Source organism: Filicampus tigris, chromosome 4, assembly GCF_054856515.1.
Source record: "Filicampus tigris isolate MCC_2025a chromosome 4, RoL_Ftig_1.0, whole genome shotgun sequence".
Lineage (NCBI taxonomy): Eukaryota > Metazoa > Chordata > Actinopteri > Syngnathiformes > Syngnathidae > Filicampus > Filicampus tigris.
The window spans coordinates 29,581,396-29,608,455 of NC_141220.1; the positions used below are offsets into that span (position 1 = coordinate 29,581,396).

The following is a 27,060-nucleotide window of genomic DNA, read 5'->3' on the forward strand; positions in this document are numbered from 1 at the left end:
CTTGCATAGTTAAACACCAACAATGTTGAACCAACCATATCATTTAATCTGAGAAAAGTCAGAGAGCTAAATGCGAACATAGATTGCAAAACACACTAGACCAGCTAACAGAAATGAGGAGGACTGACGTTGCGCTAATTCTAAAGCGTCAAACAACATGCAACAAAGCATTGTAACTGAACATATCGTTACTGTCGCGTGAAAAAGAATTTTGGAATTTTTGGGGAAATGTTCACTTGAATACAATGTCTGTAATGCGGAATCATCGTTCACGTAGAAAGAAAAATGAAAAAAATGGACAAAAGTCTTTTGACAGGACAGGACAGCAAGTGTATTCATTGCTGCGGAGTGTTCCAGGCTTGATCTGTGTTGTCCGTCCCAAATTCCCAACACCCGAGAAGCGGACATCGTCCCTTGGATAGCTCGCTTGCTAGAGCGGAGGACTGTAGCGGCTCCAAGCTGAAATCCTGAGGCCCCCGCTTCAAATCTGACGCAAAGGACATTTTAGAAAACTCCCAACCTTGATCAACAATAGGAAATCAAATTTAGTGCGGCTCATTCTTCCGGATCTACCAATTAGAGAACGTCACAGCAATTGTGACGTTTTCGAAATGGCCTAGATCTGCGTTGTCTGGCCCAAATGCCCAACACCCGAGAAGTGACTATCGGACCTTCGATAGCTCAGTTGGTAGAGCGGAGGACTGTAGAGGCTCTGAGATGAAATCCTTAGGTCGCTGGTTCAAATCCGGCTCGAAGGACATTTTCGAGAACTCCTAACCTTGATCAAAAATAGGGAATGACGTTTAGTGAGGCTAATTCATCTGATTGGACTAATTCGAAAATGTCCCAATTGCTCCATAGTATCAAGTGCAGGTTGCAGTCTCCATCCGTGTTGTCTGAGTCAGACATCGTCACTTTGATAACTCAGTTGGGAGACTGGAGGGCTCTAGAGGCTGAAATCTTTTGGGTGCTGTTTCACATCCAGATTGAAGATGACTTTTTTCTGCCCCGTGGTGTGAAATACTTTACACACACGCGTTTAGAATACGGTAGTCAAGCCAGAACCACCATATTTAGTTTAAGCAAAGCAGAGGTGGCAAAACCGTATTGCCTTCATTTTCTACCCCATGTCGGAGTAGATACTTGTGGAGAAAAAGGATCGGTTCGGCTCCTGTACACAAGTAAGAGTTTTAATGAAAAAAACGGAATGCATAAGTTAAAATGACTATTTGCTGTCAATAAAAAGGCCCCAAAAAACATCTCTATACACAAAATACCCTTGTATTAACATTATGATGCATCAATACTTGATTGAGATAAAAAAAAAATAAAACAGCTAAATTCTGAGAGAAGAATCGTATCTTATAGAGAACGGTAAAAGTCTTCCGAAAAATAAATAATCAAGTTACCGGGAAATATCGACGTTGGTACAGTAACGAAGTACTTGCAGTGTACATTGCTACTTTCAACCACTGTAACCGACAACATCATTTGAGCGAGAATTACATTCCCAAGTGAAGGGAATAAGCCACTTGAGTACACTCGAGTAACGTAGTATTTGTGCTTCGTTACTTGTCGGCATTGACCACGCCTCTGCTTTACTGCAGCTACTCGCTTGCTCTCTTTTTCTCTCTGTGTTGGCTTTGCTCCCTGTTTGCTCACTCATTCGTTGCGTATCAGGAGGAGCGAAGCAGGCTTGCGCTGCACATGCACTTGGACGACCAACAAGAAGAAAGGGAACCCGAAAAAGACGCCCTCCTCCTCCTCCTGCTCTGCTCCTGCTCCTGCTCCCGCTGCTCCTGCTGCTCCTTCGTCTCCCCCTCGTCGTGTCTCTCGGCAGTCGGTCAGCACCTGTTCTCGCTCGTCGTCTGCTTTGCCTTCATGCGAGTGAGCGCGGACGTGCTCTCCTTGCCCTCATTTGTTAGATTAGACCACTACTTGGGTGTTTCTCTTTTTCCTTTCTTTTTTTAATTTTTTTTTTTTATTAAATATATATTTTTATAAAACAGCAAGAGTATGACTTCGACGTCGTATAGCCTGGATTACCTACCGCTGACCGATAGTCGGTTAATGGCTGCGGGGGATACGATGTAAGTACCTGCAATGTTTGCTAATTATCGCATTTTTTTTGTCCTTGTGTTTTTTTTTAAATTGCGCTTGGACGGGGTGATGAAACATTTCAGTTTGTAGCTAGTAGCCCCTTAGCCCAACTAGACAAGCTAACGGCTAACGTGTCAAAAGCGGCCGGCTAATCTCACGTCGAGTTCATCGGAGGAACACAACAACTCGGCTGCTATTGTTGAAACAACCGCGAGCCGCCTCAAGTTGAAACGAACTCGACGGCGCTCGCTTCTAAGTCAAAGGGAGAAAAAGACACAAAATGGAGTAGTGCTGTCTGTCTGTGTGTGCGTGTGTGTGTGTGTAGTTAGCTTAGCAACATTGGCGAGCGCGCGACAACAGTCGGCTCGAGTAACATGTGCTTCTCGCCCGGTTGCCTTGTTGAGTAAAAACAAGAAATGTGCTCTTTTAAGATGGTCAAACTGTGCCAGTTGTTGTGAAAAGTGGCACAAATTGGCCAAGTTTACGCCGTCGTAGTGCGATGCGATGGCAAACGGCTCAATCGGCTGCTTGTCAACACTTGAAAGGGGAAGTGGACGGTCGAGCAGGCAAGCTTTTGCTCAGGGTTCCTCAAATGATGTTTCTTTCCTTGCAAAGTGACCTTATTATGGCTCTTTTTGGTTTTTGTTTTGTTTTGTTTGGCTCCCATCTCCCCCTGCTAGTTAGCTCTGTTGCCAACTGCTCTTCCGCCCATGTTGGGGAGGCTTACCTAAGAACAGAACCAACACACGTGGTTTGTTCCATTATTATTGAGCCTCTAATGGAGATCTTGTGACCGGGCCCAAGTAAACAAGACTGTGAAGACAACCTTTTCTTTTCCATACACAAAGAAAGTGCCACCCAAGTCTTCAGCACAGGCCCTGTCTTTGGACGGTATTGTTTAAAAGTGGCCATTTGTTGCCGGGAACTCGCCTCGGGTCGGCTTTTCGGACTAAATGGTGGTTAAAAAGCTTGGAAGTTGAGGCCAAACAAAGACCTGTAGGCAATATCAAAGATTTGTCGCACAATAGCCACACTGGAATTTAAAATAAATATTTTAAATTAAAAAAAAAAAAAGATAATATACAAATAAATAACTAATTTCCCAGTTAAAAAATACCTTGGAACCCTCTTTATCACAGGGATCGTTTTAAAATCACTTAGATTTACTATGAACTGGGACGCAGAGTGAAACACCCATAACTTTGATCCCAAAATGCTTAAATGTCACCGTCTTATCATCCTAGAACATTAATCGTAAGAATGAATAGCTGTCAGGTGACTTTATTTTTCACTAGGATGCAGGATGGAACCCACACAAGTGCCATTTGGTTAGCCTAATCGCATAGTGGCCTAAGGCCTGGTACACGCATAATTGGGCTGTTTTTGTCCCGATTTTGCCCCTTCCCGACCAATTACGGCAAACATTAAATAGTCTGCGATTATGTTTTCTAAGAGTATCTTTTGAAGGAGTGAATTTGTCTTGATATTAGGGTATGAAATGTGTTGGGCTGACAATGTTAAATATTAAAATGGCTGCTTCAATATTTACACCAAACGACTAAATAAACATTGATTTTTTTTTTTTTTTTTGGTAAAGGTGTGATCGCACGGAATATATTCTAAAGCAGTCTTTGGGGCGACATACCATTCCTTTGGAATCACTCAAGTAACGTTGGCATGGCGTCGTGGTAGTGTTTAGGCCCTGATACACCAAACTGACGTCGGAGGTCGTTAAGCGTCGTTGCGTCTTTAAACGCCGTCTGATTAGCGTAGTGGCCACCGTCGTAGTGTCGTAACCCGTCTGTAAGCGTCTTGGGGGCGTATACGTTTGTTGAATCGGCATAGCCGGTCGTGACATTTTGTCACTCTGATTTGCTAGCAAATCAGCGCTCGGAGCACCAACGGGAAGTGACAAATGCGGATAAACAGTGAGCATGCCTCCGCTCCCTTAATCTTCTTCCAAGTACAAGAGCGAGGGTTGACAATGTAAGTATTTCACAATATCCCGTGTCAAGAACGTGATGGTTTACTTCGCGTGGGAGTTCATCGTGAGCGTAGAATAGAGCCGAATGCATGGTTTACGTTGTTATAGTCAGCCCCCGGCCAACATCATTCCGGTTGGAGTTTTCTAACCATGAGAAATGGTGACTACCGCCCCCGATGGTATGGAAGGCTATTACATCTTAATGCATGCGCAGAAGGCACTTTCATGGTCAGCGTCGCCGTCTGTCGTTGCGGTGCGCTTTGCCAGCGTGACGTGCCGACAGCCGGCCGGACGCCACGGGGGGTAAGCGTCTGTCACGGTTGGTGAACGTCGTTTTGGTGTATCAGGGCCTTTAGTTCTTCTTGTTTTGTTCGAGCACATGTGATTACGGAAGATTTCTGCCTGGGAGGACTTGTTTTGAGGTCGGTGGTGGAAGACAATTTTGTGGATCACCATGACCAGGAACACAGTGTCATTTTTTTTTTTTTTAATTGACATTGTCACAGTGAGTGAAAAATGACTTGGGTAATTACGCTATTGCGGTAGTAATAAGTTATGACTGTCCTACTAGCTATTTTATTATGTTTTTGGTTTGGTGACAACACAGCAGTACCCTCATCTTTATAATCCTGTATCTACAAATTGAATGTGTACCTAGACTGAGCTCGTAATGCAATTCACTTTGCGCGCATCCCCAAAGGTGCGATGCGGGATACTCGCTGGATATTTTGGCATTCTCTGCTGCCATCTAGCGGCAATGGCAAAGGCTCGATCGCATTTTAAATTTTGTCTCACAAGCGATGGCTCGGAACTTGGGAAAACATGCAAAGTGTTGCACCGGTAAATCAAGGTGCCGACTTGCATGTATGGCAAACAACTATTTTCAGTTATAGGGAGAGCTCAAAAGTATGTGGCTAGGATGCCTTTTTCAATAGCTGTCATTTGGATTGTACGGAAACGTTTGCGACTCGCTGGGTGTTCACCGTGTGCCGAACTTGATGGCGGCAACCTCAGCGAAATCGTACGTGACTGCTGAAAGCTTGCAGAAATTACTACGTTGAAGTATTTGTTTGAAAAGCCTCAACTGGGGGATTTGGACTCGTGTTGGCACCTGCTTTAGTGCAGATTGATTTCTCTGTGAGATTGTTGACAGGGAGAGTTGCTATCGGGGCTGAAGTGTGATCCCATGGCAGTCGTGGAGCTGAGCATGTGTCATGAAGCCAAACGTCACAGTGATTGGCGGTCGTCCGGACACGCTTTGCTTTTGTGGATATTTGTGACGCTGTCCGCGTTGGGCTTGGTTTGATATTCAGACACGCCCAAGTCAGCGCCGTTGTGGAACTTTGATGATTGAAAAAAAAAAAAATGGTTTTTTTTTAACTCATTCACTGCCATTGACGAACTGACTTGTCTTTTCGCAGTCCAGCCATTCAATCCCAGGAATGTATTTTTTTTCACAATTTTTCAACGGGAAGGGTAAAAGAGGGTCAGGTAATGTTTGCCAGTGAATGAGTTAACCTTATTTGACACGTGTACAAGGAAATTAATCGCTATAAAACATCCATGCATGATCTATACCGCTTCTCCTCACAAGGGTCGCGGGCATGCCGGAGCCTATCTCAGCTGTCTTCGGGCAGTAGGCGGGGGACACCCTGAATTGGTTGCCAGCCATTCGCAGGGCACACAGAGAAATGCAATTAAATGGGTTTATGGTACAACTGGAGTCTTATGTGCTCTACAGACGTGCCCACGGGTTGATTTTCATTTTCAAATGTTTTTGTTTTTAAGTGAGAGCTTCCAAATGATGACAAAATACAAAAAAAAATAGAGGATGCTAACCTAAGCATTAGCATATCTGGTAACAATATTGCAGTCGCAAGCATATTATGCAAACACTCAACCAGTTGCTCGTATTTGTATCCGGCAAAACTTCAGGGCGCTTCCTAATTGGCTATCGCATGCTTCGCGCCACAATCACGGAGCCCGTGGAAGAGCTGACCTCTTGATTTGGGATCATGAACAGGGTTTTTCCTGGCTCAACTTGAGGCAGAGCTGTTACCATTCTGATCATTTTTACCATGCATCTGTGTCAAACCCAAAATATCACGGTGGCTTGCCAGACACTTTGCGGCATAATCAGACGTGCTCGGTTGCGAAAGAGTTCATATTTACTTACCTCTTTGGAAATCCACAAACTCGTCTGACACATTGGCATTCAGAATGAAAATCTGTTTTGAGAAGTGACTTCCAATCTCACTGAGGGGCGAACGTTTCTGAGTGTCGGGGAAGGTAGAAAAATGCACGTTCACGTCAGGGTTCGTTCAAGGTCGAAAATGTTCGCCAAACGGTCGTCAGATGTTCGCCTGTGCTTGTCTTGTCGCAAGGAAATTTTGAACATGTTCAACATGTCCCCGCGACAAGAAAAATCACTAACTGTCGGTGAATATCTGGCCAACGTTTTGTGAACATTTGGCCATTGAACGCAACCTTCGCTGCCTTGGAAAACATTCAGTGGGATAGGGGCTTTACCGATACAATGACATCCCATCAGCGCGGTCTCATACAGCAAGTACGGTTTAAAAAGAACCCAGCGAGTGCAATACTGGTCAGGTAACAGTTTTTATGGTCAGAGCTTTACAAGATGGAGGTGGCCGCCTCCAGGTAAACATTGAACAGGTTTCAACACTTGTCAGCACCGACCGTTCCATAAAACGTCTGATAGATAAAAATTCAAGAACACACCCGATCGCGGCGTGGTGCGTGAAGAAGTGAACCCAGCGACAAAGCGGCCGCTAACCCAACGAAGAAGCGGCCGCTAACCCAACGAAGAAGCGGCCGCTAACCCAGCGAAGAAGCGGCCGCTAACCCAGCGAAGAAGCGGCCGCTAACCCAACGAAGAAGCGGCCGCTAACCCAACGAAGAAGCGGCCGCTAACCCAACGAAGAAGCGGCCGCTTACCCAACGAAGAAGCGGCCTCTAACCCAACGAAGAAGCGGCCGCTAACCCAACGAAGAAGCGGCCGCTAACCCAACGAAGAGGCGGCCGCTAACCCAGCGACGAAGCGGCCGCTAACCCAGCGACGAAGCGGCCGCTAACCCAACGAAGAAGCGGCCGCTAACCCGACAGGGCATGCGTGCGGGCCCGCCATTATATGTGTATCAACAACAATACTGCTTTGGGGTAGCACCACAATGCAATTTAGCATTTACAATGCACATTACTCTACGTAATGATGTACACAAAACTGTTTTTAAATAGGTTTAAAACAAAATCAATATTGACTGATATGAAATACTTAGATTGTGACATTTTCTTTGTGATTTTTTTCCGAGATATCAACCAGCCTTACAAAGCACGTTATGTTAAAAAACGAGTTTATTTAGACCAGTTTATGTCACTCTTTCATAGTTACGTTGACCTCATATTGAATTCATTTTTCTCCAGGTCATTATTTTCAGTAGTTAAAAAAAAATGCAATATATATTTATCGACTGATATGGTGATCTACTTGTGAGTCATATCGCCCAGCCCTATGTCTAATGAATTGGTGGGCTACGTGGCACAATACTTGATTCTCAACACATTTGAGAACGCGGGAGTGGTTCTTTTCCAGGAGGAATGTTTTCCTTGAGAATTTTGACTTTGGAGTTGACGCTATTTAAGAAGACTGCCTGATATGTTGAATAGAAACGCACAGCCCGTTTTAAAATCCTAATTCGCCACCGTCGCCTCGGCGGGGTGGCGAGATAGCGATTGTGTAAATGATGTGGCAAGATTCACAAACAAAAGATGATGTGGGGAAGCGTTATGTAAGAGCAGAAGCACACACTTGTCCGCACAGTTTGCTTGCCAGAATTCAACGGTTGTTCAAAAATAATGGCGGCATGTCCTAATGTTCCAAGTTGTCCGTTCGAATGGCATCTTTGCGCCAAGTGACTCGAACGGGGAAACGGGCTCTTTCTCTTTGGATTGATGCTTTTGTGGAGCAGCTAACTTGTGTGTGTGTGTGCGTGTGCTTGCGCGTGCGCGCGCAGCATGCGGACTATATTTAGTGCCTGCTATTCATTCGATGTCCTAGTTGTCGTCGGTGCAGCGTTCTGTCTTCCATCCAGCATTCCTCCACAACACAAATAAGACAATTGGGAGTACAGGAAGCTGCGATGTGAAGATGTAATTGCCATCCTTTTTTGTGCTGCGTTTAAATTGATTAGCGATGCAACGCAATGATAGATGAAGCGCCGGCTCACCCCGGCTGTGCTTTGGCAGCATCGTCTGCGACCTCCAGGGACCCCTGTTGCCATTACGGAGTTAATGGCGCGGGCGTCGTCGTCATCAGATGCTGGCAGCCTGTTAGCATACGGGCCAATGAAAGACTTGATTGAACGCGTCTGTCCTCACACGGGGGACGGGACGCGCAGCAATGAAATCAGGCCGCGCCGAGATGAATGGCCGTTCCTGGCCACGTGGAAAATCGAGCAAAGTGGACTGCGGGGTTTTTGCACATTCTTCATTAATGCACGGCTCTGAACTCATGCACAACGCTTCTCATTAATAGCTGCTTGGATCCTGGAGGACAAGTTTATTTCTTTATTTTTTTTTTTTTTAGATTTTCCCAACCAAGCTTTTTGGCAGCCTTTTTTTTTTTTTTTTTTTTTGTAAATCGAGTGTGGTGGTTTTAGAACAAGTCGTTTTTGAGGTAATTGCCAGCAAGCAGCTGTTCTGCTTGACTGTTTTTTCTTTTTCTTTTTTTTTTCTATCTTTTTGTTTCCCTCAGCAGTTGTCTCCGTGTCAAATCTAAAGCCAAACAGCGGCGTACGTGCGGCTTGTCGCCACAGCCTCGGGCTGGCGAGCCAAATGCGTTGCTACTGTAATGCTAGGAAGCTACAATGGTATGGAATGTTGCCCCCACTACAACAGCTTGATGATCAATATTTTAATTACAGCAACATCGCGCTATTTGAATTGATGTGGCGAGCTCCAGCAAACACTTAAGTACAGGAGAGCCCGTGTGTGCGTTGCATTGGAAATGATTGGAATCGGCCTCTGTCCATACCGGCTGGCTTTGTTCCATTACAGCCATCTTGAAACCTTGTTTTGCACAGCACACTGGGAGGCGTGACTCTCAAATCTCGGCCTGCCCCGGTGCTTTCTCCACTTGAAGTTTCAGACACTGAAAAACACGAATAGATTAATATAGATATATTAGGGCTGCACAATAAATAGAAAAAAAAATGTCCTCATCGCGATGATGGTCCATGCAATATGCAATGACATGCGATAAGGTTCTTGTGGAATTGTATGCTTTTATCTGAATTTGACCAGTCCAATGCAACCTTAAGGTGGAAGTCAACCCAAACACATTTTCTTCATGAATATGTTCTATGCAAGCCCACTAGTGGAAACAAGGCATTCTGATAAATATTGGGTTTGTGCTGTAAGGGTTAATCCAGCCGTTTTTAGCCATCTCTGGAGGGGCGGGGGGTCGGCCATTTTGTCGCTTCTGTCGACTGAAAATGACATCGCAGCTGCTCAGGGCTCAGGTGACGACCAATCACGGCAGACCTGTTTCCTGAAGCTGACTTTTTTTCAAATGTGTTTTTTAGAATCAAATTCATAGATGAATCCTTTCAGCCCCAGGCTGCAAACAGACTTGAGTGGGCCCCTCTTTTAAGTTGATAGCTTAGAAGTGTTTTCCATCCAAATATTGACCAGAATGATGACTTTTTACCGCGTTAGCGTCTGTTAGTTCCGACTTTCCTCTAAATTGCGGTTACGTCGCCACCGTAGGAACTGAAGAGCTCCTTGTAATGTTCATGACAAGGTCCAGGCGTCTGAGGTGCTATTACAGGCCTCACGGAGGTGTCGCCAGCATGCTTGGCCGGTCAGAGCTCAGCAGCGGGACGGACACATGGTCGCGATAAATCACCCGCTTTTACGGCCGGTGCCGCTGGACGCGTGCAACTGTGGACGACTGTCAGCTGCTGGAGGGCATCGCCGCATTCTGGCCTGTCAGCAAAACACTGGATTGCGGCCGTGGTCGCTTTCTTGAGCAAAAAAGCTGGGCAGAGGTGACGGAATAATACTCTTGTCTTCCCCACCTGACTTTGAGCTTTGAGGTGATGACGTACATTTGCCTCGCACTCTATGGTCTTGGCCTTTGAAAGGAGTCTTGACGTTTTTGAGCCAGTAAGTCATTTCAAGTGTAACAAGATAACAGCCCACACACACACTGAACATTTTGTTCCTTGGGCAATGAGGCTGTCGCCGTCATTCTCGAGGTGAAACGTTTGACAGAAAGTTGATTGGAAAAAATATGACTTGGATTGAAAAAACGTTATCACTGTCCAGTACAGTTTGGTGGGAAGTCCGTCGGCCTAACCAACCTAAATTGTAATTAGGGGTGCACCGATCGATCGGCCGGGATCGAGATTGGCGGTGATTTCCTTCATTTCGGAGGGTCGGCGATCGGCCGATCCCTCAAAATAGAACCGATCTTGTCCACCGATCTCATCTACCTCCGTAGAGGTATGAAAAAGTTAGTCACTGTCCTCTTCTGCTGTGAGATAACGAAATATTATTTTCAGTTTTCTCTAGAGTGCTACTTCATGTGCAGTTCCAGCAACCCGTTTCTATTCTTTCATGGGTCTTATTCAATGTTTTACAATAAGACAAGATTGGAATATTGAAGGTGTATACTTTTGGGTATGAAAAAAAATTGGGATCAGCACCTCAGGCTTTTTAAAGATTGGTGCTCGGACAGAAACTTGTGATTGGTGCGTCCCTAATTCTAATGTTTGATCTATTAAATTCTATTGATTCATTCCCAAAAGTCTATCCGTCCATCCATTTTCTTCCTATTGTCCGGGGTGGGGTCAGCTCGGGCCTCCTCCTGGCGGGATGTGTCTGGAACACCTCATCCAGGAGCCATCCTCATCTGGTACCTCTCAATGCGGCTCTACACCGAGCCCCTCCCAGATGGCCGAGCTTCTCAGCCTATTTCTAATGCCGAGCTCAGACTACACAACTTTTTGGGTCGTTCGTGGCGGTTGCTCGGTCAGAATTCCACACATGGTGTCATAAAGTCCTTGCATGTCTTAGAGCGGGCGAGTGGCCACACTACAAGACTGACATCGACCGGACCCCGGCTGACCTGTTTTCCTGAATCTGAGCCGTGATTGGTCGTTGTGAGCAGTTGTGATGTCATTTTCAGTCGACAGAAGTGACAAAATGGCCGCCCCCAGAGATGGCTATAGACGAGTGCATTAACACTTATTCCACAAACGCAATATTTATCAGAAGGCCCCGTTTCAACTAGTGGGCTTGCATAGAACATATTCTTGAAAAAAAGATGTTTGCGTTGATTTCCGCTTTAAAGCTCTAAAGCGCCTGGCTCGACAGCTCCCCAAAACCAAAAGGCGACTATAGAATCACCCCCTAAAACCTCTAAAAAAGTTTTCCCAGACATTCGACACCTACAAAATAATGAATATCTCAGCCCCTGCGACAGATATCAACATAATTCCAAAATAACTTGGGTGTTTAGACACGTGACTTTCACACAGGCCCCAGTTGATTATTTACTGTTTCAATTAAAGATGTAAAAATAAAGTGTCAGTGCTCGAGAAGCACCATTTTTATCGTCACTGTCTACAAACATATATCTTAACCATAGATCACGTTCGACCGGTTCCATTGGGTCACAGTCTATATCACCAGCGTTACTTATTTCAGCGCTCCCGCCATCATCTGCGCCTCAGCCATTACGGCTGGAAAATATTCTCCGACATTGTCGCGTGTATATTCTGATACATTTCATTGGCTAACAGACCGAGAATTGGACTGCAAAAAGAGAACGACGTAAACGCTCTCTCGACCTTAAAGTTAGAAAGACGCGGCAGCGCTCCCGGCTCTAGTGGTAGAAACGCGGTTATGCGCTCCTGGCCATAATGGGTTAAATTACCAAGTGTTAAGCTTTTGTTTGTTTTTCAAAAATGAACGTATGACTACTTCCCTCAGCATAATTCCCTAAGAATTCAACCGAATAACAAGGGTCTGAAGCATATTTTCTACTAAAGTGTGGCTTCAGTACAATTTACATCCACATAACAGTCCCCAAAAGAGCATAGAGGTTTGGACGATCAAGTGGGTGGGGGGGGGGGGGGGGTGGCCCTGTTTTGCTGCATTTCCTTCCATCCCTACATGTTTTTCGTAGCTAAGTGCCCACAGCGAAATGGCGGCAGAAGACCGATGGCAAAAGCATGGAGATGGTGTCGCACGGCCACCGGTGCCTCGGCAGACATTGGCCTTCCATGTATTCCCGAGCGTCCCCCTGAGTCGGCCCATTGTGCTCGCAGCCGAGGGTGAGCAGTGTTCGGCGGCATCGGGAACAATATGCCATTGTTCCCCCGCTGTGCCGAAGAAGCCGCGGGTTACTCCCTGTACCATCCCCAGTGCTCCTGAGGAGGAGGAAATGCAGCGCAAAGTGTCGCGAAGCAGCCATTCGTAGAGCTTTGAAAGCTTTGCGCTGCCTGCTTAGGCGGTTGCTCGGGGAGGGGGGGCAGGCCACACGCTTCCTAAGTCACTCTGCTATGTTGACAACGCTGTGGGAAGAAAAGCTTTCATAGCCGCGCGTGGATTCGGATTTCAGGGAGGAGAGCGAGCGAGCGCAAGTGTTATTTGCTAGCATGTCGTTTAAATCCCTCAAGGAGTTTGGCGTTTCGGCTGAACGATTGGGCTCCATTTGTAAGAGATGGATGGCTCGCGTCCAAAGGTCTGTATGCAAAATGGCTATTTTGTTCTCACTTTTAACCTCCCTCGTGTTTATCTTGATGTGCTGTCTTCGGCGCTTCTTAATCCTCCCGTTTTAGACGTGCCACCTAATACCAAACACAATCGACCGTGACAGTTTGGATTTGGTCATGATGTCTTTCCGTCCCCCCCAAAAAACCTGGCACAATGTACTTACTCCTCTCACTCCTCCGAATCGCCAAGATGACTACATAGAGAAGCCCTGCTATCGAGTGGCCACATGGATGGATGGATGGATGTTGAAATTGGGAAAGCCGCCGTGGCTAAAGTCCATGGCCGATCATTTCCCCTGTAACAGAAGGCTCGCAAAGTCAAGTGGTCATCCGAGTGCCTGCGTTTGGATTCAGGGCACCTGCTAGCGACATGTCCATCACAAGGCCGCTATGCCTTTCGAGAATCGTTGACCTGAAATTGGCTCGTGGATAACAAAGCCAATGTCGTGCCCTATTCAAGAAAATGTTTCAAACCACAGGATCAATTAAGTGAGGAATGGGCGCTGTTAAAATGGGCCTTTTTCTTTTTCTGCCTCTTACATCCACTTTAAGTGGCTCCGCAATGCTTGATGTGAAAAATGTCAAATGATGTCCATGGTTTTGCGGTGTAACCGATTGGTCAACTCCTCCGTTTAAACTAACTACTCATTGCAGAGCCGGGCACCCGACCTGACCCTTTTTTGCCGTCCGCGACCCGAGTACCCTTCCGTCCTCATCCCTCCGTCCCTGTGCTTACATTCCGTCGATCCCTCCGGAAAAAAAACAACCTGTGTGCACTCATAAACAACATTTAAAGATCATTAGCCGGCTAATTTCCTTTGCACATCCACTTAGCAGTTGGTGGATTGAACCGAATCGTTTGAAATGCGCCTTGACGTACGACCCGTCCGCGGCGTAACAATGGTTGGCAGCCGCTGCAATGTGCTGAAAAAGTATCGACCACGTCAGAGATTGACTTGAAGTAGCCTCGAATGGCATTCGTCCTTTCTTGGATTTTCAATGCGTATTCCTTCCAATTCACGCAAGGCGATGTCAAGCTCTTGAGTCATCCTGTGATTCATTATTGATGTCTGCAGTGCATTCTTTGTAAACATGAGCGCCGAGGGGCAAGACAGTAATCGGATGATGCTCATTTTCAAGGTGGGTCCCACTGGCTGTCTTTGAAGCTTTAGAAAGAGCCTCGGCAGAAAATACACCTCTTTCCACCCCGCCGATGGTGAACATCAACCATTTAGCCAATAGCCCGCCCAGTTTGTAATGGACGTAACAATCGCCTGGAAAACGCACAAATATTTACATGGCAATCTCACAGTTGAGCTACTGTAGGTCTCGGACAATTTCACTCACAGTTTCCTGCTTTTCCTTTTTTTTTTTTTCTTTGTTTGTTTGTGTGTTTTTTTTCCCCCAGTAACGGCATGAAGATGAACGGGTCGTCGGAACACTTGGATCAACCGGACCCCGACTCCATCAAGATGTTTGTGGGACAGATCCCTCGCTCCTGGTCAGAAACGGAACTCAAGGAGCTTTTTGAACCTTTCGGAGCCGTGCACCAGATCAACATCCTCCGCGATCGCACTCAGAACCCCCCTCAGAGCAAAGGTAGGATCGGCGGACCCCCGTTGGTGCTAAGCGTTTGCTTGTTGAAATCCGCCAGTGTCTCCACGGTGTCCTTGCGCGTCCAACCCGGTCGTTGCCATCCATCACCCACGGTCGCGTTCCCGCACACTCCCCCCTCGGGCAATAAGCAACATTGCTCGTCTGCGTTTGCAGCGCAGCCGTGTTTGTGCTTCCGCATGACAGCATTCGCTAGTCTTAAAACACATTTCCATAAGCCGCATTAGAGGAAGATTTCCTTTTTTACTTTTCCCCCCAGACTGTGCTGGTTTTAAAAGCTGTATGGAATAAAACGCAAGGTTATTCATTGCATCCGCATACTCGCTCAATGCGTCTCTTCGGGTTGCGTTCTGAGAAATCACATTTCAACCAAGTGGTGCAGTTGAGTTCACCACAGGATGATTACAAACGGTGAGCCCTGTTTCCGCAGCAGCTTTTATGCCCAAATGACCCTCCGTTTCTTTTGTCGACGAGCGAGTGCCTAAAAGCTGGTTTAAAAAAAAAAAAGATGCTGGCAGCAGCGACATGACAAGTGGAGTGGCCACCATCGATGTGGAGTCGTCTTTTAAAAATAAAAGCAAACGTGGAATGAGCACTTCAAATGCTTTTAAAATGCTCCATAAACTTCGAAAACAACAACTGATTACTGAAGTACATGACGTACGTATTCTACTGGCCACGCTGCTCTAGTTTCTCTGTTCAAGTAAGTTGCTTTGATCCATTGACTTTTGAATTTTGCTGGATAATTTAAATGAAGCTTGTTAGTTGGAGTAAACCAAAGGGTCAAGATGTTTTTAGAAATAATGCTGTATTGTCTGACTCTAATGGAGAGGAAGGCATTTTCGACCAGATTCTCCAACAACCCCAAAAAGGTACACCAAAAAGGCAATCGTTTATGACACAAAATCCCTCGATTTCTCCGGAACCCATTAGCCGATTCTTACAATTTGCGTTGTGTTGTACCGAGGTGGAAGTGGCCGTTGCAAGCAGACTGAGCAGCTCCGCTCCAAAGTCAAACCTGCGCGAAGCCCACATGATCAACATGCGCGATTGCGATCGGTCTGCAAATTTCTACCACGTAGCACCACTGTACGTTACAAACCAGTTATTTTTGTACGCACGTTCGCTTTCGACTCCGCAAAAAAGGCCAACAAGTGGATGCAGCTCTCCGTTGCCTGACGGTGTTGTTTCTTTGGAGACGGCCAAGTGGCAGGCTGCTTTGTGCTGCTGGAAGCAGTCTGTCTCCTTTAAGCAACTGCAGGTGGAGAAAGTCCGGTGAGCGCGTGGGCCGGCCGCTGCGACGTCGCCAAAGTTTACGCTCACGGGACCCTCAAGTGACTCTGTCAGCTCGCCGCCAATTATCCAGCCTTGCGTGGTCATGGTGGTCAGACCAGTTTAGATGTGGCCTGTCCATGGCCCAATTGTCACGGCCGGCTTGATGGTCTGTGGCTCGCCATCGCACAGGCGCTTGGCGTGTCCTGGATCGCTCGCACTGTTCAGTCCAGATCAGGCCACGCTTGACTGGGAAGACTTTGTATTCACATGCAATTGGGAGGATTATCCCGCGAGTCAACACTTAGCACTTGTTCACACCTGGCATGGCGCTGCGCCTCAAGGGAGCACTTGTCATCCAATTTGAATCTCCAGGCAAATAAACAAGGCAAGCGCTTCATTTCCATTTACAAAAAAACCCCTTTGTCTTTTAACAAAGCGGTTCTCTTCCTGGTAGCCGAAGATTGACTGGCCGGTGAGACGGCGCGAACGTACGAGGCTGTCATTGCGGCTGTCCTGTCGGACAAGAGTGCTTCGAGACCTCATAAAATGGCAGCAATCACACAAACAAATCAACGTGTGTGTGTGTGTACACGTAAAGGGCAGTGATGCCCGCCTACTCCACGCACGGTGGTGCACACAGAGCGGTGGTTCAAAGCCCCCGTTTTTAGATGAGCCCCCCCCCCCACTTGCCCTCTTCCTCCGACTGGTTCTATGTGCACTTTCAGCTGCGATGGCCTATTGACATGTTAATGTATCGGAATAGCTAATCCGGCCCAATCGCAGCCGTTCTGTGTGAGGTGAATATCCTGCCGTGTCTGCATAGCCCCCACCCCCGCTCGTCCTCCGCCGACTCTCGTCGACGCACCGCGGTGGGAGAAGCCAGCGTCCGTATGATGCTATCGGGCGTCCGTTTATATGCAGAGCAGATAATAAAGCCGTCTCTCTTAGGTAGTAATCAGTTATGCTTTTGTGTGGTGTGATTCTTCGTTTGAACGCCGTCTGTTTTCCGTCGTTTACTTGTCACCGCCGTCGTCCAATTTTCCTTTTTAAACTGGTGTCAAATGCGGGTCATAAAATAATCTGAAAAAGTCCGTAAGCGGCCGACGAGGCGTAGCCGGTTGTCGGCGCGAATGCGGCGGCGTCTGGCTGCGTCTTCGGGTTGGGCGCAACGCAGACCCTCCGCCCCCACCCGCCCCCGCGGCCCGGGAGCTCCGGCAACGGCATAATACACACTATGTAGGTCAGAGCCGCTGCAGTGCTCCACTTCCCTATCCCGCTGAAACTGACAGGCTGGAACGCCACCGGCGGTCTGCTGGGACGGAAGGATGAGAGGCCCCCCCCCCCCCCCCCCCCCACCCATGCCCCCTTCTTTCCTTCCGTCCCCTCCACCACCACTTCTTTCTTTCTCTCTCCCATTTGTGTTTCTGCTGCCGTCTGAAGGCTCGTACGCTTTCGGATTGGACCGATGATCGATGATAGCGCTCTGCATGATGTGTTGGGGCTGTCTTGGTCTGTGGGCTTCCACTGACAGCCATCCAAGCCCCCCCCCCCTCAGCCCCAAACCCCTCCCATGGTCATCACTGTGGTCATGTCACACAGCAGCCTCCAACCATCCCAACGGCGGGCTCCAAGAATGACCTGTCACATGTTGCCAACATGTGATATTCGCAGCAAATGCTTTTGCTTCTCAGCGCTTCTTTTAAGTGTGTGTACCAATAAGAGTTGTAAAGTGGTTGAACATTTCCAGTAAGTCTCCTAAAGCTTTCTGGTACATTTTCTGGGAATTTTGAAAATATTCCACACTGGAAATTTAACAAGGGAAATACAAATATTTGGGGTGGAGGGGAGGGGGTTGGTTTCCTATAGACGATTAATTAAAAAAAACTCTCTGCCCCGATATTAATTGGAAAAGAGCCAAAAATTGGCCAATAAAATCGCCCTACCGATGAATCGTTTGAGCCCTACGGAACATTCATTAGTAAGACCCCGCCCTAGCGTCGCTCTCTGCTCACCACGCACACCACCACTGACACTCTCCGTTGCAGTAGTTTGATTAACCTCTTGGTTGCTGAAGTCCGCACTACTTGGTATGGTGTTTTTTTTCTTTTCATTCATCTGCCCCAAACACCTGGTGGGAAAAGTGTACAACAAAATAGGGCTGCACAATAGAGTATATTGAAAAAATATCGATATGGCGATAATAGCCTACACAATATGCATGTTGCAAAGACATGCAATCATTTTCTTATTTATCTGAATTTGACCAGTCAGATGCAGACTTAAATGCGCGTAGTTAGACATTACCTTGGGGAATTACAATAATTTAGCTGAGAACACATTGAGCTTGCTTATTTTGACACATGGAAAAAATGGACTTGTTTCATGATGATTGAAAACGTTAATGAGGGAAACTGTGTCAAGGGACAGTCGCTCATTTGCTCATCAGGGTTGCTTCAAGAGGGAGACAACTAAAACAGGCAGGGTAGGGGCTCTCGAGGATCTGACTTGGGCACCCCAGCTGTATGATTGCTGCACTTTTTTCAGCTTGTTTGTCATTTTCCACACTGCTTGTTGAATAAGAGGTTTAAGAAGTGCTATGATGTAATATTGCGTAACTACATCACACTCTGCAGTACTGTTTGGTATCCATGTATTTGCTTTGCATTGCAACAGATCGTTTGCCTAAAATAGGTTAAATAACTACAAAATGGCAAGCTGTCACATACAGAAATAGATATACTGTACAGTATATATTTTAAAAATATAGAATTATTAAAAAAATATATTCTAAAAACTAAAACCGAGGCACTTGTAAGTAGGGCTGTGCAATTAATCGAAATTTAATTACAATTTCGATTGTTACCCTCCACAATTACAAAATTGGCAAAATTGTAAAAAAACGATTATTAATACTAATTTTGAGTTGTTTTGAGGCATGCGCACACGAGTTACTCCGCCGCGCCGCCCTCTCCAAGCCAGCCAGCCAGCCAGCCAGCCAGCCCGCCCGTACCCCGCAAGTCACACTGCACACGCTCCTACTCAACGTTTTAACAGAGTAACAGACCTAAAAATGTCACAAGACCCGCCACAGGACCGACTTGTAAACAAGCAAGGCAAGTCGTAATCGCTTATTTGGTTACATTTTGGGTTTGCCGTGGAAGATGGCGAGCAAAGACGTAAAACGTGCAACTTGTCTCCGCATCCACCGGCAACACAACGAGTCTATTCAACCATCGTTTGGTTTACGATGATGTTATGATACACCAAAGCAAGAAAACACCGAGTAAGATTTGGCGTCGTCCCCAACGCAAATCTCAGTCGTTGAATCACTGTACGCATCAACGGCCACCCATCAACATCGGAGGGACACAAAAAGATCTATCCGAATCTATTGCCCGGACAAGGCTTTCAAATGTTTAGGGCACAGACTCCACTTGGCGCGAGGGAATTTATTTTAAATAACATATCTTGTGCAAATATACACTACTTTTACCAGCACAAAAATAGAACCCACGCTAAACATTACTGTGACTTAGGTTAAATTTCTTCTATAATATGAAGTCAAATTTACTTGTGTTCATTTTTGTTTCAAATTGCTTCAAATGCAATTTGCAAACATATTATTGGGCATTGTATTGTAATACAGTTTATATATGGCCTACTAGTATTTAACAGTCAACATTTAAATTAGTTTAAACCCAATCAGCAAATTACATTTATAATTTATCAGAAGCAAATTACTTTAACTATGTGTAAATACTACTTTAAAAACAAAACAAAAAAGGCTCCAGACAAAGGTCTAAATGTAGAGATGAATAGCATGTCTGTTATTTTGTCAAAATTGGCATTTTACTCCAAGCGGTTTACTACTTTGGCAATTTATAAGTGCATAGCAAGTTCACTCGTTTGTTTATCCAAGGAAACCATACTTTAATTTATACATTTGCACTTAGATTTTTTTTTTTAATAATTAATTGAATAAATGTTGTTGGGTCCAAAACGAACTTAGGTTATTATAGCGTTTCAAAGAATTTTGTCTTCATATTTTTTACATGTTCAAAGCTGTTCTTGTTTTGTAGCAAAAAATGAATAATCGTGATTTCAATTATTACCAAAATAATCGTGATTAATATTTTTTTCATAATCGAGCAGCCCTACTTGTAAGTTGCTATTGCTACCCCTGTGCTTGCGTGAAATATGGTTGTTTTGGACAGGATTATCCGTCCGTGCGTGCGTGCGTCCGTCCGTCCGTCATCTATCCCTCTTTAGCCTGTTTGTGGTCACAATAGAGGAGGCTGGAGCCTTTGCCAGCTTACTTGAAGCAAAAGGCAGACGACACCAAAATTCCGCCTTGGAGTATGTCCATAGTGAGACAATAGCATGGCAAAAACCTAAGACCTCAGTACATCTCTCTTGAATAGCTTCATCAGGGGGTGTCTGCGCTCCCCGTTCACCACCTTGCCAGTGACGCCGCCACATAAACGTGATGTCACACGGCTAACTAGACTCAAATGTGGCTGGCAGATTTTTATCCTGTTCAGCCACATTGGCAAAAAGGTTTCATGACCCAGTGCCAAGCCTGCTCCCGCCACAAATGACGTTCTGTTACTTTGTGGAGCCCCGGAGGATGAATGCAATGCGCTCCAGTCTTACTGCAGTGCGCTTGTCCAGCTTTCAGTCTGCATATACCAAAAATACTGCGCATAATTTACATGGGTGACTAGTGAACAGCTTGAAGCCAGTAAATGTAACCTATTTTGTCGCCAAACTGTGCAAAAGTACGATACTAAAATGGGTGGAATGGCTTCGTTTTTGACGGCTGGCTATCGCTTTACTTTGCTTGTCAGGTCTCCCCTCGACCGGTCGCTGTCAAAGGGGGCACATGTTAGCGATGGACCGATTATCGGCCGGGTCCATATTCGGCATTTTGACGAATATCGGCATCGGCGTTTTAAAAAAAAAAAAAATCTGGTGGCCGATGATAAATCAATTTAACACTGTGTTAACTTCAAGCTACTATTTATTTAAATGTTCAGTTAACCTTATAAGAGATTCTACTGACCCCCGAAACACTCTGCACTTTAAGATAAGTGACATTTCTTACATTTTTAAATTTTGGAGAACTTTATTTACTGTAGAAAAATATAGAGAGCTATTGTTTAAGTTTTCATGTTACTTTTGAAATCTGAAAAATTGTTCCAAGAAAACATATGCTTAAAGCCGCTTCAACAAAGTTAAGAGTTTTAAATTTGTGATATTCCTTATTACTGAAAACGAATATCGGCTCCAGATGCCAATTATCGGCCTCCCTGACTACTAATAATCTGTATTGGTCCATCTCATATAGTACTGTCGAGACTTGATACCAGTTCACTCTCACAGCCACCGTTCGGGCCGGCCAATGTGCCATATTCTCGGCCACGTTCATTCGAGTTAGGATTATGCGGAAATATATTCTCCCCTTTCACGTTCCACCTTCCATTTAGTAAATTCCTGGTTTATTCCCATCAATTCCTTTGGAAAGTTTCCAACTTTGAAAATTGCTGTCATTTTCCAACCCTAGTTAATGCCCTGCCGCTTCAGCTCTGTTTTTAAATTGTTTGTCCCTCTTTCTATCGCAGGATGCTGTTTTGTAACTTTTTATACAAGAAAAGCTGCACTGGATGCCCAGAATGCCCTACACAACATAAAGACCTTAAGTGGGGTGAGTACGAAGCACACCTCAAACGTGAGCCCGGCCGGCTTGGCTGCAAACTGAAAGCGCCTGCACCAATTCTCCCAATGCCAGCTGAAATTGGTCTTGACCGAAGGAGGTTGATTTGGTCGGGCCCAGCAAAGCACCCGTTCACCTTCAAGTGGAACAAATTATTCATGCTCGCCCTCGTGAATCATTGATGCAGATTTTTATTTCGAGTCTTCAAAAAGTAACCGTTACATCTGGCGAGTACAGCCAGCCAAACGCGCAGGCGCCGCTTCAAGTGCCACACACAAGTCTCCCCACCGTTCTTCTCCATTCGAAACCACTCGACTGCCACAGTTGATTCAATCCATACCAAACAGCGGTACTTGTCAATTGTGATCAATACGTCAGACTACGAGGGGGGAAAAAAAGGGCCGCCGTCACGCAGGCTACATGTAAATATCGAAGGCGGCTGATAAATGAGCCGGCTCTCCACACGGGAGGGTGATCTGTCAGCCAGACATTTCAAATCAAGTGTGCCGGAACAGCTTCACTGGCACCGGCAGCGGGTGAGCGAGTTTGGATGGCAACAACAACAAAAAAAATTCAAAAAAACAAACTGAAAATGCTTGGGAGCTCATTCCAGATTTCTCTCACTCCTTGGTCAGCGATGCTCGCCAGTAGCCATACCGAGCGGGCCATCTGTCCGCTTCTCTTTAGCGCTTGTCGAAAAAACAAGAAAAATACCACCACCACTTTTTTTCCCCCATTAAGATAAAGAAATAAATAATCATACGTACAAGCTGCTAGGGCCTCTCGTGGGTGTTGTTTATTTTTTGGCGCCACATGGCAGGTAAAATGTGCTGAAAATATTGATTGGGACGAAGTCATGCGAGGACAGAAAAAGAGAGCGAGAGAGGCTCCGTTAAAGCTGCGGGGAAGAAATGTCATATCCTTGAGCGCTCGTTCTACAGGCACCCCACCGCCCACTCGCATTATCAAGACTGAAATGTTCCGACATTATTATTGCGTGGCTCGGGCGCGACGCAGCCTGGCCTATTTAGAATGTGCTGCGCCGACTAATGAGATGCACAGCCCCCAAATTCCCCCCCGCCCCGCCGAGAAATAAAACAAAAAAACGGGGTTACGTGGAGGTGAAATGCTGGTCAACATGCAGATGAAGCAGGAGGAATCGATGACAGTAAGATTCCAAAGCAGCAAACTTTGCTCCGAAGCGGATGACTGGTGAAATGTGGTGGCGAGGGGGGGAGGGAGGGAGGGAGGGAGGGAGGGGCGGGCGCTGGCACAGCCTGCGAGGCAGCAAGAGGCAAAGGGAGACGCTCGGAGGCGTCTCAACTCCGAGGTGCCAGATAACCAGCTGGAGCGCCGACGTGGTTCACGGGCCATTGTGGCCGCTTGCAATTCGATGACTCCCTCCACCCTTCTTTTCCTCTCCGCAGATGCATCATCCTATCCAGATGAAACCAGCTGACAGTGAGAAAACCAGCGGTAAGTGTTTTCTTTTTTTTTTAATAACTTTCTCGGGTGGGGGCGTGGGCTGCAATTCTTTTGGAAGGTGGCGGAATAAAGTGAAGGTTCTAGTTGAGGTAATGGAAGCGCTCGGTAATTTCGATACAGCGGCGAGCGCTAGCTAGGAGGATTAAAGGCTTTAAAAAGGCACCAAGGGAGCGCGGGTCCGGGAGGTGAGCACAAAAATGGATGACACATCATCATCATCATCATCATCATCATCATTATCGTCGTTTGCCTGGAGGAGCAGACATGGAGGAAAACAAAGCCTGTAAGTTGTCCCGATTTGTCGTGGCGCGGAGACTTTGAGGGTGAGAATGTGGCAGCTTGACGAAGGCGGCGTTGCGAACAAGCAGGAGCCATGAGAAGGGCCCAAGTTTCTTTCGTCGCGCCATTATTGTCCAAGTCAAGAGCTCGACTTTTTTTTTGTTTTGTGTTTTCCTGTTTGTCTCCGCAGCGGTGGAAGACAGAAAACTCTTCATCGGAATGGTTTCAAAGAAATACGGCGAGAACGAGGTCAGGATGATGTTCTCGTCCTTCGGCCAGCTGGAGGAGTGTCGAATCCTGCGCGGGCCCGACGGGCAGAGCAGAGGTAAGTGCCCCCCCCCTCACCTCTCCGCTAAAAGCCCTTGCGGGCGGGCGGCGCGACACTGGAGGCCCCCGCGCGGCACGTTGAAGGACGGCCGCGTAGCGCCATCGGGCTACAATGGGCCCCGTCGCCTTGGCAACTGCCTGGGCTCCTCTCTTGTGTCGCCTCCGTCGCGAGCCGCGAGGCAGGAATTATTAGCTCGTCGTCACATTTCCACGAGCACAAAAAGCTCGCCGGAGCCGCCGCGCATCTCCACTTGTAAAAACGAGCAAACCACACTTGTTTCTTTTTCTTCCACATTTGCAGCTCTTTATGATAATTGTAGGTTGGCGTGTATCTTTGTGCATTCCGCGCGGGTGTGTACGTGTGCCCGTATAATCCGTGTTTTGACCGCAAAGTCCAGCCTCTCTGGGTGGCAGTTTTTGAATGTGTCAAGTCACTGTGCTCATGTGTTAGTGTTGCGTTGTCTTCTTTTCTCTGTGTGCTAACCAGTGAGGGTGGTTCTGTGTGCATTCTCTGTGACTGTAATGTGTTTTTTGGGGTTCATAACGACTTGTCCAAACCTTTTTTTGTCTTGTTTTTGTTTCTTCTTGTCCCTCCCTCTCCCCGTCCCCTCCCTCTCCTATTGTTCCCTCCTCCTCCTCCTCCTCCTCCTCCTCCTCCCCCCCCTCCTCCTCCTACAGGCTGTGCGTTTGTCACATTTGCTACCAGGGCAATGGCACAGAATGCAATCAAAACCATGCATCACTCTCAGACTATGGAGGTACTGTATCCCTCTCAGCACCTGATCCCCCCCCCCCCCCCAAAAATCCCCTCCCTCCCTTCTCACATACTCTGCTGCCCCCATGTGTTGGAAAAACTTGAACATGTCTCAGCCAGTCAATTCAAAAAGAAAAAAGAAAAAAAAAAAAAAAAAATCACGCGACCGCTCAATGCCCAGTGAGTTGAGAATTGTTTTTCAGAATTGAACTGTATTGGTCCACACCGTGGCAACTTTGAACCGAGGCTCCGGTTCCTTGTCCTCACATAGCCACGAGAGACCGGGGATAATTTGACAGCGATTAAATGGAGCGAGTTCAGTCGTCTGGTCCTCCTAAGATTGAAATTGGTCCCGGTTAGTAGTGGGACCGGCGGCCAGCCGTTTTCCCTGTCCAGTCCGTACGGCTCTCGACTCTGACAAAGACTTTGCATTTGCAGCGCATGCCGTTTTGTCCTCACGCATCTGTCTGAGCCGTTTTGTGCCCGTCTGATTGTGGAGACCGTCTCTAAGTGTATTGCACTCTCCCCGTCAACGTCTGCTGCCGTTTGCAATCGCTGTCTTCCTTTGTCGTCTGTGGACTCCGTTCAGGGCCCGAACAGCTTCGCTGGTCCGCAGCATCCGCCCGCGCCCTCTCTGGAATGTGACCCGGCTCAGCTGTGCATGGCACATGTCCTCTGTGTGTTAGCTTTCATACGAACGCAGCGGCCAGAAAAAGATCCTTAAGGCATCGACAATGACAACCCTTGCCCCATTTTACCCTGATTGAGATTTTTTCTTTTTTACTTTCTTGAAGCCAATTCCTCCCCATTTCCCCGGCTTGTTGTTTTTGTGTGCTTCTGAACCGGTTTGATGTTGCTGTCGCTGTCGCTTCAGGGCTGCTCCTCACCTCTGGTGGTGAAATTTGCCGACACGCAGCGGGATAAGGAGCAGCGTCGTCTGCAGCAGCAACTGGTGCAGCAGATCCAGCAGCTCAACAGCGCCTCCACCTGGGGGAACCTGGCCGGCTTGGGCAGCCTCACGCCTCAGTACCTGGCCGTAAGTGGCGGTCTACCGAGCAAATGTCCAACTCCAGGCCCGTGGGCGGAATTGGTTCACGTGAAAGCTAAACATTGGTTGGTTGTCTCTTAACAAGCTGCAGCATCTTTTATTGCAGTGGGTACATAACAGACTCAGCCACAATAGCTGAAAAAGGTGCCATTGTAGACCATTTCAAATCGTTGTTTCGATAGATTGACTCCTCCAACGTGCTGGAACCTCATTTGGACTCATGGAAACCACACACACGCAAACGAAAAAAAACAATGAAAAATGGCACATCCAAACCAAAATGTTCATCCAAACCGTGCAATGAAAGTCCACAGACAAAATGCAACTTACTCAGAATGCGTGAATTAGCATTGCTGTTAGGCTCATTTATAAACCTTAAAATGCTAGCACAAGGCGCAGCATTACTTACAACAAGAGCATTAAAGCGGAAGTCAAGTCAAAAACGTTCCTGACAATATTGTGTCCTGTGTGCCCACACTCATCGAAACGCGACACTCTGATGAATGAAGCAGCAAAATGCGGCCATTTTGATTTGGAACCCTTTTGCCGCTTGCTGTCAATTGAAAATGACATCACAGTTGCTCAAGGCTCAGGTAACAACCAATCACGGCTCACCTGTTTTATGAGTTTGGTCATGTGACGTTCGCAAACTGAGCCCTGAGCTACTGTGATGTCATTTTCAATCGACAGCAAGGAGCAAAATGGCCGGCCCCCTGAGATGGATGAAAACGGATGCATTTTGCTCCCTAATTTCTATTCCACAAACGCAATATCAATCAGAATGCCGCATTTAGACAAGCGTCCAGCATTTTTTTTTGGGGGGAAAATTGAACATTTGACTTCCCGTTTCAAATTATTATTCGTTTTTTCAATTGTTCATTTTGGAGTGCTGCCTATGCCTCCACTGAAGCTTTGTGATTTTGACATTGAAGACGAAACACAAATAGGAGGACCTGGCGATGGCTCACCAGCCTCGTGACACTCGTTCCATCTTCAAGCGGCCAGCGTGAGACCGTAACACGAACGGCCGATCTATTTGTGTTCCGCTTTCAACTTGTCGAGAGGCAGAAAACGTGACCTTTCTCCCCCGCCGCATGAAATTGTTGGGCACTAACTGCGCGTCTCCAATTTCACTCCTTCCTCAGTTGCTGCAGCAGGCCGCTTCCACGAGCAACCAGAGCAGTTTCAACAGTATTCAGAGGCTAGGTGAGTTGACTCCTCCGCGCCGCCGCAAACCTCCGCAGTGGCAGGAATCCGCCTTGTCGTACTTTGTGGAGCGTCCATGTGCTTCCTTTTACGGCACAATCAAAGGACTGGTGGAAAATGGAAGCGTGGCAGCAGTCCGCTGTCACGTTGTTGATTGACCGCAAGCGAGGCGGCGAACAACGTTTGCTGGATCCCTCCAATGAATTGCCTCACTTTTCTTTTGCAGGGGTGAATCCCCTCCAGCTGCAGAATTTGGCCACGTTAGCCGCGGCAGCCGCGGCAGCGCAGAGTTCTGGCAGTCCCACCTCCTCCGGCGGCCTGTCAGCCGCCACCAGTGCGCTCGGAGCGCTGGCCAGCCCAGGTGATTTAGTGACAGCGTGTTGGCTCAAAGGCTGCACTGCACGTGCCTCTCGCATGCTTTCAACACGCGGAAACCTAGTGAGACACACTTTGCACGTATTCATTAGTACCGGT

General features: G+C 46.9%; 1 protein-coding gene and 1 non-coding gene across 7 annotated transcripts in view; both read left to right on the forward strand.

The window, feature by feature from the left end:
- Positions 1–27,060, forward strand: part of LOC147149403 (CUGBP Elav-like family member 2) — a 37,041-nt gene that overhangs the window by 4,330 nt on the left and 5,651 nt on the right. For 3 of the 6 annotated variants that reach the window (XM_086029226.1, XM_086029229.1, XM_086029230.1), the window contains exons 2-9: positions 14,294–14,484; positions 21,396–21,478; positions 22,915–22,963; positions 23,442–23,576; positions 24,257–24,336; positions 25,207–25,368; positions 26,526–26,586; positions 26,813–26,947. In XM_086029226.1, the coding sequence (XP_085885352.1) occupies positions 14,294–14,484; positions 21,396–21,478; positions 22,915–22,963; positions 23,442–23,576; positions 24,257–24,336; positions 25,207–25,368; positions 26,526–26,586; positions 26,813–26,947 (896 nt within the window). Of the gene's footprint in view, positions 1–1,594; positions 1,844–2,009; positions 2,091–12,263; positions 12,855–14,293; positions 14,485–21,395; positions 21,479–22,914; positions 22,964–23,107; positions 23,256–23,441; positions 23,577–24,256; positions 24,337–25,206; positions 25,369–26,525; positions 26,587–26,812; positions 26,948–27,060 lie in introns of those variants that run through there. The other 3 variants (XM_086029231.1, XM_086029228.1, XM_086029232.1) reach the window with 3 other exon arrangements.
- Positions 671–758, forward strand: trnay-gua (transfer RNA tyrosine (anticodon GUA)). The gene is given in 2 exon segments: positions 671–707; positions 723–758. It is a non-coding gene; the product is annotated as a tRNA-Tyr (tRNA).